This window comes from Salvelinus sp. IW2-2015, linkage group LG9 (genome assembly GCF_002910315.2).
Source record: "Salvelinus sp. IW2-2015 linkage group LG9, ASM291031v2, whole genome shotgun sequence".
In the NCBI taxonomy this organism is placed as follows: domain Eukaryota; kingdom Metazoa; phylum Chordata; class Actinopteri; order Salmoniformes; family Salmonidae; genus Salvelinus; species Salvelinus sp. IW2-2015.
The window spans coordinates 30240038-30250843 of NC_036849.1; the positions used below are offsets into that span (position 1 = coordinate 30240038).

General features: G+C 42.8%; 1 protein-coding gene across 1 annotated transcript in view; it reads left to right on the top strand.

Annotated features, from left to right (window-relative positions):
- Nucleotides 1-551: 551 nt before the first annotated feature.
- LOC111968391 (arf-GAP with SH3 domain, ANK repeat and PH domain-containing protein 3-like) overlaps nucleotides 552-10806 on the top strand; it is a 78335-nt gene continuing 68080 nt past the window's right edge. Inside the window, exons 1-2 of the mRNA XM_070445066.1 lie at nucleotides 552-860; nucleotides 7284-7394. Of these exons, the coding sequence (XP_070301167.1) occupies nucleotides 660-860; nucleotides 7284-7394 (312 nt within the window). The 5' untranslated portion in view covers nucleotides 552-659. The remainder of the gene's footprint in view (nucleotides 861-7283; nucleotides 7395-10806) is intronic.

Below are 10806 nucleotides of genomic sequence, written 5' to 3' on the forward strand. Positions count from 1 at the left end.
CAAGTACACCTGTAAGGTGAAACCGTAATGTCAAGGGCAGGTATATAAAGGTTTGCTACAAGTTTGTTACCTGCACTGGGGCCCAACAGAGTCATACTATCTATACCCTGCAGGGAATTAGAGGCTGAGATAAAGGTTTTTCAAGTGTAGAGGTGAGGTTTGCCATAGAATGACAGCTATATAATTTGGCTAAACTGGTGAAATACGCCAATGGAAGGCATTGAAAGTTGAATGTTTTGGTTTAGTTTAGCCTTGATTAAAATGTAGAATATTGCAGTGCTTTCACATGGTGGATCTTGCTCCGTTTTCCTCATAGCGCCCTGACCCTTTTCATTGCATTCTAAAAAGATTGTATGGTGTGTGTGACACCCTATTCATCTGTGTAGTAGTCCACTGTTTTCACTACACGCTAGGGTTTGTATGGAGGGGAAATGAGACGGCAAAAGACTGCGGGTCCATTCTTCACGCGCCCAATTCAGTATGCCAGAAAGCAGAAACATTCCACGTGATGATGGAATTACTCCCTCCCTAACCGCACGCACAGAGCCAGCATTGGATCTCTAGCGCTCGCAGTGGTGCTCACTCATGAACCGCACCGCAGTGAGACATTTTACCTTTTGCTGTAGCCTTTTCCACAATGGAGAACAAGTGCATTTTCCATGGAAACATGCGTGTTTGACACTTTTACTAACTTTTGTGTATCTTCAGTTGGACCCCTTTACATTGAGAGAAATATGCCGGAGCGTATCAACATTTCGGAGTTTGTTGCTCTGACAAACGAGGACTTGGCTTCACCGGCTACTTCGAGTTTTCAGTCCAAAATGAGTGAATGTCGGAACACCGTTTCGGCAGTCGAAGAGGTAAGTCAGGCTAGTGCAGCGCAGCGAGAGAGTGGTGAACGCGCAGTGCGTACTACTATTGTATACCTGTCTGCATTAGGTAGCCTAACTTGTTATTGACAGTTGTGGAAGGTGAACCGATAGGTAAACCCCTAAAACAAGTTGGCCAAGTTAATTTTGATGTAATTTATAAATGTAGGCTATTTATAAATATTTCCATGATATTTCACAAGTGTTTCATGTCGTCGTGGGACAGTGGATAGTGCAATGCATAGGGTTGGGGCAGTTGATAGATAGGTGTGGTGTTTATTTAAATAAGATTTACAAATAAGCATGTCCAAATATGTAATTTTCCTGTATGAGGGTTAAGCTAAATGACTGTGACACTGAATACTTTCCAGGATAACCTTAGCTACAATACAGTTATGACCGTTGTCTTGCAGTAACAGGCTATAGCCTAGTTTCACCTGAATATCATTCCTCCCATAACAGAGAAAGTGCCCATGGGTTCACTCAACATGAACTTCACTGACACAAATGACTGATGATTGGTTCAAAGAAATTGACAGTAAGAAGACTGAGGGGAGCTGTACTGTTATATTTCAGTGCAGCCTTTGATATTATTGACCATAACCTGTTGTTGAGAACTTATGTGTTATGGCTTTTCAACCTCTGCCATATCGTGGTTTCAGAGCTATCTATCTAATAGAACTCAGGGGGTATTTTTTAATGGAAGCTTCTCTTATGTCAATGTGTGGTGTACCGCAGGGCAGTTCTCTAGGTCCTCTACTTTTTTCTATTTTTACCAATGACATGCCACTGGCATTAAACAAAGCCTGTGTGTCCATGTATGCTGATGATTCAACCATATACGTATCAGCAACCACAGCTAATGAAGTCACTGAAAGCCTTAACAAGGAGTTGCAGTCTGTTTTGTAATGGGTGGCCAGTAATGAACTGGTCCTGAACATCTCTAAAACTAAGAACATTGTATTTGGTACAAATCATTCTCTAAGTACTAGACCTCAGCTAAATCTGGGCATGAATGGTGTGCCTGTTGAACAAGTTGAGGAGACAAAATGACTTGGTGTTACCTTAGATTGTAAACTGTAATGTTCAAAATTTATGGATTCAATGTTTGTAAAGATGGGGAGAGGTCAGTCCGTAATAAAGAGATGCTCTGCTTTTTTGAAACCACACTCCACAACGCAAGTCCTGCAGGCTCTAGTTTTATCTTATCTTGATTATTGTCCGGTCATAGGTCATCATAGGTCAAGTGCTGCTAAGAAAGACCTAGTTAAGCTGCAGCTGACCCAGTACGGCACGTTTTGCTCTTAATTGTCACCAGAGGGCTGATATAAATACTATGCATGCAAGTCTCTCTTGGCTAAGAGTTGAGGAGAGACTGACTGCATCACTTCTTTTTCTAAGAAACATGAATGTGTTGAAAATCCCAAATTGTTTGCATAGTCAACTTACGCACAGCTCTGACACACAGACTTACACCACCAGACATGCCACCAGGGGTCTTTTCACAGTACCCAAATCCAGAACAAATTCAAGAAAGCGTACAATATTATATAGAGCCGTTATTGCATGGAACTCCCTTCCATCTCATATAGCGGAAGTGAACTGCAAACCTAGTTTCAAAAAACAGATAAAGCAACACCTCACTCTTATTTGACCTAGATATTTTGTGTGTATGTATTGATAGGTAGGCTAAGTGTGCCATTTTTAAATTGATGTAGTTCTGTTCTTGTCTATTAATATTCTGTATTATGTCATGTTTCATGATTTGTGTGGACCCCAGGAAGAGTAGCTGCTGCTTCAGAAACAGCTAATGGAGATCCTAATAAAATACCAATACCATACCCACGGAGACATTGACTACTGAGGAATAGTCTCTCATGGTCTCTGTCGTGAACTATTGGAGAGACCATTGTGGAACAGATGTTCAGATGGGCAATAATCATCCGAGCCTTCGTCAAAATCTTGAGCTATGATTGGCCACAGCTTTGATCGCTATTGGCGGGTCTTGATGGAACGCATTTTACTGAACTTCTATGTCAACGTGAGATTAGGAGTAAGTAGATTTTCCTCAAGGTAGTTGTTAGAGAGATCTTAGCTCTTATAAGAGAAGGGAGTGATTATGATGGTGAAGATCAGCTAGCAGTGCATGGAACTGTAAAAAAATGACACAGGTAAACATCAGTGTTGACTCGCTATTGGAGAAAGCTGTAGCGCAGAGCATCACGCAGATCTTGATTTGTTGTTGTGGTTGTTGTTGTTGTTGTTATCGGGAACCTGTCAGCTAGAAGAGTCGATGGCCTCTAATTGGAGAGGCTGAACTGAAGGCTGGGAGGATGAAATAAAATGTCTGTTCCTCATCAGTTATGATTACAAAAAATGCTGAGGCTGGATAAAACGCCTGGCAATAGAAGCACGATGCAATCCTGGCTGGAACACGTTTGACTAATGCTCTTCAGACTTGGCATGGCAGACCTGCCAGACTGAATGAATCCAAAAGACCAACATTACCACAACTTTCTCGTTACCTTCTCCAAACGTTGACTCCCATGCCTTGATTTTGTCACAGCAAGGCTAGGAGAATTACGTTTTCCATAGACTGAATCCCAACTCCAAATCAACCTTTCCACCGCCTTCCTCAAATGTTGACTCAGCATAATCCCATGTCTGGTTTCCTCACAGCAGGGCTAGGCTAAAAGAGCCAATCAGCCTCGCTAGAAGCCCATGGCTGCACAGCACATCTCTGGCAGAGCTTCCTGAAGGGATTATGGCAGAGCCTCTTTAATTAGCTCAGTTCCTGAGGGCTGTGACTGGGGCTCTATGGGGTTCTGGGCTGGGATGACCTGGCTGAGCTTGTAGCAGGACCACCGGAAACAAACACAGCAGGCCAGCCAGACGGCACTCGTTTGGAGTGTGGACGGCTAGGAAGGATTAGTGTGTGTTGTGCTGGGGGTGGGGTGGGGGGGGGGGGGGGGGGGGGGGGGGGGGGGGGTGGGGGGGGGTTGGGGGGTTTGGTGGGCGGAACTCCAGCCTCAAGGCCTGTTGGGGATTATGTATGTGTTAATGTTTGTTTGAATCCATTTCTCCTCGGACTGTGGTTTCAAGGCTTCTCAACATTGTAGATGATTCAGAGAGAGAAGCTGGCTTCTGACTGTGACATCACACACTAAGCTTTATTCATTAATATATATCTCTATGATCCAAGTAAACCTCAGTGGTCTGAAATATCCCAGTGAAAGTCCAAAGAAAGAAGATATGGTAATAAAAAAAAACACGTTACCCAACTATATATATAGCCTTACACAAACTTCAGTTGTGTAATAATGATATGACACATTTTAAATGACCAATCTGCAGTTTAAACTATAACAATGCAGTCTCTTTAAAAAAAAAAGAAGCTTAGCCTGGAGAAATGTAACCATTCTCAAATTCATAGTCAGAGCTATGGATGCCAGGACTGACCATCCATGATATCAACATTATAGTTTTAACCATGTTTTGAGGTTTACATTGTTTACAAACATTGTAGTAAAACAATCTTATATTTTGGGTTCTGATGGTGTACATGAGGCATTAAGTTAAATTCTTCCAAGAATCTATGGGTATATTATTCATTTATAAATCCAACAATGGATGTAACAACTACAGATTGCTCCTTTAAGATGATAGGATAGATCACTGGGTTCCTGGCCAGCTGAACAGTACCGCTGGATGCTAGAGTCTGCTTGTGTATCTCTGTCAGTATGTTTAGGTGAAGGGCTGTTGGATGGGCATACACGCACACTGTGTATGACATTTCTCCTGATAACCATCACAAAAGAGAGGTAAGCAACAGAGATACCCTAGGGTTGGACGTGCCAGTCCAACAGAGATACCCTGCGGTGCCAGTCCAACCATTTCTCTATATGACTAATCTAACTATTTATAGTTACGACAGTCTGGAAACATAGCTGGGATAGCTCCGCTGGGGAGAGGCCATTTTGGAATCTGATCCCCAGACCTGGGTTTAAATACTAGTTGAAATCATTTCAAATACTTTAGCTGGGCTTGATTGAGCTTGCCTGGTGCAATGGAACCAATAGGAATGTCCCAAAAGTGCCTGCCACTCTATGCAGGCTAAAGCCAATTAATATTAGGATTTGAATCCATATATGCAGGGCAGCTATGGAGAGAATCCATTTTAATGCAACGTGATCAGTGCCATTTACAAATGCTGGCTCGGTATCAGAGTGATCAGAGGGCAGAGTGATCCCATTACTAGGTCGTGATGTTTTAGGGGAGGCTGTGTGTTATGGCTATAGTGGTTGTGTTGGCCTGGCTGTGGCCTCCTACTGCTGCTTGTTACTCTTGATAGTAGTTGAGTGCTGATAAGGTTATTTGAATGGAGAGAGAGAGAGATAAAAGGAGAGAGAGCAAGGGAAAGCCAGATTCCAAGGGCTAGTCGTTCTTGTGGTTATTCAACAAATCTGTCCTCTTGCCAGCAGCAGGTTCATAGGATCAGATATCCCCGAAGCCAGGAATTCCTGTTGCGCTGCCTGACCATGGGTTGACAGTGACACACACTGGGGTTTTGACACAACACCACACACACACACCACACACACACACACACCACACACACACAACACACACACACACACACACACACACACACACACACACACACACACACACACACACACACACACACACACAACACACATGCAACCAGGGACACACACATACCAAAATTCCCTATACCTTGAGAGAAGAGCAAAACATTTACGCCCATAATACATGTGTTACCATTGAGACAGACTGGGTGTATTCTCCACAGACAATGCAATCTTCCATTCTACTGTCTGTTTCAAACCTTGGACACTGCTCTATTATTACAGCAGCCTCTGTGTGTGTGTGTGTGTGTGTGTGTGTGTGTGTGTGTGTGTGTGTGTGTGTGTGTGTGTGTGTGTGTGTGTGTGTGTGTGTGTGTGTGTGTGTGTGTGTTGTGTGTGTTGTGGTGTAGTTGTGTTGTGTGTGGGTGGTGTGTGTGTGTGTGTGTGTGTGTGTGTGTGTGTGTGTGTGTGTGTGTGTGTGTGTGTGTGTGTGTGTGTGTGTGTAAGACAGAGTATCAGCAGATGCTGCAGACAGGACACAGCAGGGATGAACCACAAGGTCTGGTCCTCGGGACCTTAGGTTTTATGCTAAATGCATGCTGGGGGGGTTTTAAAGTCTCCGTTAGGAAGCGTAACATACCTTCTGATTTACCCTAACAGGGTGCGTTGTAACTGTTCTACCGTCTACTGCACCATGGTGCTGTGGCCTGTACTTGGGTTCTGTGTACGTGGAGAGGTTTTAAAAAGGTTATCTCTTTGTTAAATGGCGACATTACATCATTTTGTTCATAGGGAACATCATATTGTACACATCACCTTCACCCGGACGGTCTCATAGACTTAAGTAAACACATTTATGACCTTGGAGCGTAACAGTTTCACTTTGACCACTATGTCTTGCCCTGACTCCTACTGTACGTGGCCTTGCTCAGCAGTTGACTGTAAAAGTGGAAAATAAAGCAGAAGTGAGTCTTTCCATACATTTCTATACAGTATAAAGTCCCATGCTCTTTTGAGTTTGACAAATAAGACATGTGGAAGTCCCCCACAAGAGCCGTTATGTCACATGAACACTAACCACTACTGGTCGAGTTACTGTAATAATCCTTATAAAAACTGTAACTAGTAAATCTGGACCTCGAATCCAGTTCCATACTTGTTTTTTTTCTCTTCTCATTCTTCCCTGTAATCAGGGACTGATTTAGACCTGGCACACCAGGTGGGTGCAATTAATGATCAGGTAGAAGAGAAAACCAGCAGACCTCGTGGCTAAGATTTGAATACCACTGTTCTAATGCAAACAGAGCAGAGGGAAGTTTCAACATGTCAAATGCACGGTGAACCTGAAAGAGTCGGTGAACCTGAAACAAAACGTCAGGCGAGGTCGGTGGTTAGTGAGTGACATCAGCCCAATGATGGTAAATGTGACGGTGCTATACGGACTAAGTGCTGATTCACCTGTTCACTTAACATTAGTCATGGCGTGGGAACTAAACAGTCGTCATGACCGCTGCTAGAAAGTCAAAGAAAGTGTGTTTTCCCTAGAGACAGTTTGGACAGGTTACATTTTTTTCTCCATTGCTGTTTCTCATTACTACTGGGTGAAATCCTAACTTGGGAGTCTGTGTTGTAATATTCCCCCCCAAAAATGTTCAAGTCTCATTGACATCATCAATACATGATTTACGTCAAAGTCAGAGTTGCATGGACAGACCGATCGGAAGTTAGGATTTAGTTTCAGGAAGGCAGATCTTTCCCTATACTGCTCAATACATGTCAAGTATATGTTTCCTTAAGTCTCTTCTCCTCTCTTTATGTGTTGCAGTCCTTAGAGATGGACCAGAGCACCTTACAGAGGATGAAGAAGATGATCAAGGCCATCCACAGCTCTGGACTAAGTAAGCGCACGCACGCACGCACGCACGCACACACGCACGCACGCACACACATACACGGCATTATAAGCCTTATTATAATACATTATAAAGGCTCATACATGTGTTAAACAAGTTATAAAGCATTATACCGACAGGCTTTAGGTGGGGCTTCAGAGTGGCGCAACGGTCAAAGGCACTGCATCTCAGTGCTAAAAAAATAATTTAACCTTTATTTAACTAAGCAAGTCAGTTAAGAACAAATTCGTATTTATAATGATGGCCCACCCCGGCCAAACTCTAACCCGGGCGACACTGGGCCAATTGTGCGCCGCCCTATGGGACTCCCAATCACGGCCTGTTGTAATACAGCCTGTAATCGAACTAGGGTCTGTAGTGACGCCTCTAGCACTGAGATGCAGTGCCTTAGACTCCTGCGCCACTTGGGAGCCATTCTTTTACTTTTAGGTTGGTGTGTATTGTGTGTGTTGATGTGAATTGTTAGATATTACTGCACTGTTGGAGCTAGGATCACAAGCATTTCGCTACACCCGCAATAACATCTGCTAAATATGTGTATGTGACCAATAAATTGGATTAGATTTTTGAACAACACTCAAATAAAGTGCAATATACATGTGAAATCAATATATAAACATGGCTCAGACATTGTATAGGTCTATGCTATAATGTTTTCGTACAGAGATAATATGCGCACTTGTGTGACTCTCAAAGGGTTTGTAGCACGGTACTTTTAATTTCCTGCTCCGGGGTAATGTGATGGGCTGTCTGTAACCCTAGAGGTCCATCCACCTGTAGTAAACGCAACACAGGGTGCATTGGCCAATTCATTGACAACTTCGACTTTAGCTTGCTTATATAGAGCGTGTACTACCTGTTTGCTGAAATGGGTGCCCGTGAACAAAGTTCGTAACGTGGCTCGAACTCTTTCATGAGGTGCTGAAACCTGGGTAATACTGGGGTGATGTCGACGTAAATGTGTCAACATGTTTGAGGTGTTGGCAGCTGCAGAGGTTATTCTGGTTGAGCAGTGGAGACATATACTCTCTGTCCATCACCGTTGTAATCTACTGGGAAAATGTTCCCAAACTGAAGATTTAAACGATGGAGAATCTTCCTGGTTTATCGACCCCACTACTCGCCGTAGTACAGAACTAGTTCCCGGCTGCGCATCACAAAATGACAGTTTGAAATGCTCCAATTAAAGAGTTGAATTTTGATAACAAAGTTGTTTGTTTTAAAACAATTTGTTTTAACGGGTATAGCCTGAACTGTGGGTTTTTTTCAGCTCAGTTTTACTCGAGAGGCATAGAACGCAGCGTAGACATAACCTGTAGGTCTTGTATTTTTATACCATAGAATACATTATAATATATATTTCGGGTTCACAGTGCTGACGGAACCGAGGTCCCCATATTAATCTGAGTGGTTCCATTTGTCCAGGCCCATACCTCAGCTTAAAAAAAATAAAAAAAAACGGGGCAGGGATGCCATTTTGTTAATTTTTCATCTGTGGATTTGCCCTTTAAACAGCTGCATATTATCAAGATATCAAAGTGTCACCAACTGAAAGGTAAACAATAGGCCAATAGCAAGTGCAGCATATGGTATTCATTTTTCACATAGCACTTTTCAGTATTGCTCAAAGCACGCCATTCCATGAGTGCAGCGTTTATTTTTCAAACTCGAATCAATGAGCCCAATCAGTCCTCCATGATAACAAAATCATAAACAGAGTAGAGCTGGCTAATAAGTCCTTAGTTTTGGGGTTAGCTCAGGTAAAACAATTTGCTAATCTACACTTCCATATTTCCAAGTCCTATTCTTGAAAATCAAGGGGTATAACTTTTATTGGAATGACTGGAATTCTGATAGACTTTGGTTTTTAATGTAAAGATATAATGTAATTGTATTATTATATGTAGTAGAAAGCGATGGGTTAGAAGAAGCCTACATAACCAACCTATAAAGTAACATTTAACATCCATATATGGCCAGCTATGTAAACTTTAACATTGATTTATCCTGCAATAGATGTTGTTCAATTTTTGTCTTCTTCTAATACCTCTTAAGGGGAAAGTAATCTAAAAGTAACTGAATGTAATCCGATTACGTTACTGAGTTTGGGTAATCTAAAAGTTACGTTACTGATTTACAATTTTGGACGGGTAACTTGTAATTGTAATGGATTACATTTATAAAGTAACCTACCCAACCCCGATGACTACTATTCACTATTTCATACTGATGTGATGAAGCAACTACTCACCAGATTCACAATGATAACAACATACAGAAAACATGGATGAACACAAAAAAAGAAGTTGTTTTTCTTCTTACTGAACTGTGAAATAGTCTGTTTCCTATTTGGGGGGGTTTAACTGTTCGGTTGTAAGTCAGAGAGAGACAAAGTTAGGAAATTATGTTTGGTCAGTCAGTACAGAGATACCCCAACTTCACTTCTATCCACACATCCCCCCTCTAAACCCCCACTTTCTTTCTCCCTCTTAACTGGAATCATATGAGGCTGTTCCATTCCAGTAAGGCTAAGGGGGGCCCCTCTTTTCCTGTTTGTTGCTAGTGGCTGGCTGATTCAGAACCCCTCAATCAGCCATGAGTGATACAGTATGTGGTTGGTTGGTTGACTCACCATCCTTCTCTCTCTCTCCCTTTCTCTCTTTCTCTCTTCTGTCTCTTCTCTCTCTCTTCTCTTCTCTCTCTTCTCTCTCTCCCCCCCTCCATGGGGCCATTTATGATCTTCCTCAAATATGTTAGTTAATGTTGTGCTGCTCGTCAGATTTATGTTGTCAACAAACCCGCAGTTAGCATGCAGCCGCAGACCTTGGCTCTGACACACAAACAAGCATACACACACACACAACATTAAAGACTGAAAGAGACCATTTTGAACAAAAGCAGACTATTATCTGGGGTAAGCCATCAGGATGGCATAGATGTACATTTTGTAATAGTTACTGGAAAAACTGTAGCCTCGGTGCCAGGCTGTTACTGCTCCCACTGTCGTTGCCATGCCAGACCTTTGACAAAGGACCTGGCTAAAGCACAAACAGATTGGGATCCACATACTGGCACCCATGCTAGAAAACTGGAGATAGGTACTCAAAAAGACTTGTTTACATTACCCATTTCACACTATTGTGCAAACGACAGTATGCTGGATCTGATCCAGCTGGGTTCCAGCAACTATTACATCTAGTACAGATCTGCTCAGTAGTGAGAAAAGAGTATATGAAAGGGTATATGTGGTCACTTTCTCTCTTGTTATGTTTATGTTGACAGGCTGTAGTCAGAGAGCAGTGGCACCGCTGGGTTAGACACTACACTGGGAGAGGGTGAGGGAGCGAGGGGAAGAGAGAGTGGGGAGAGAGTAGAGAGGGGAGCGAGGGAGATAGGGGGAGAAAGAGGGAGAGAGAGTGTGGGGGGAGGGGCAGA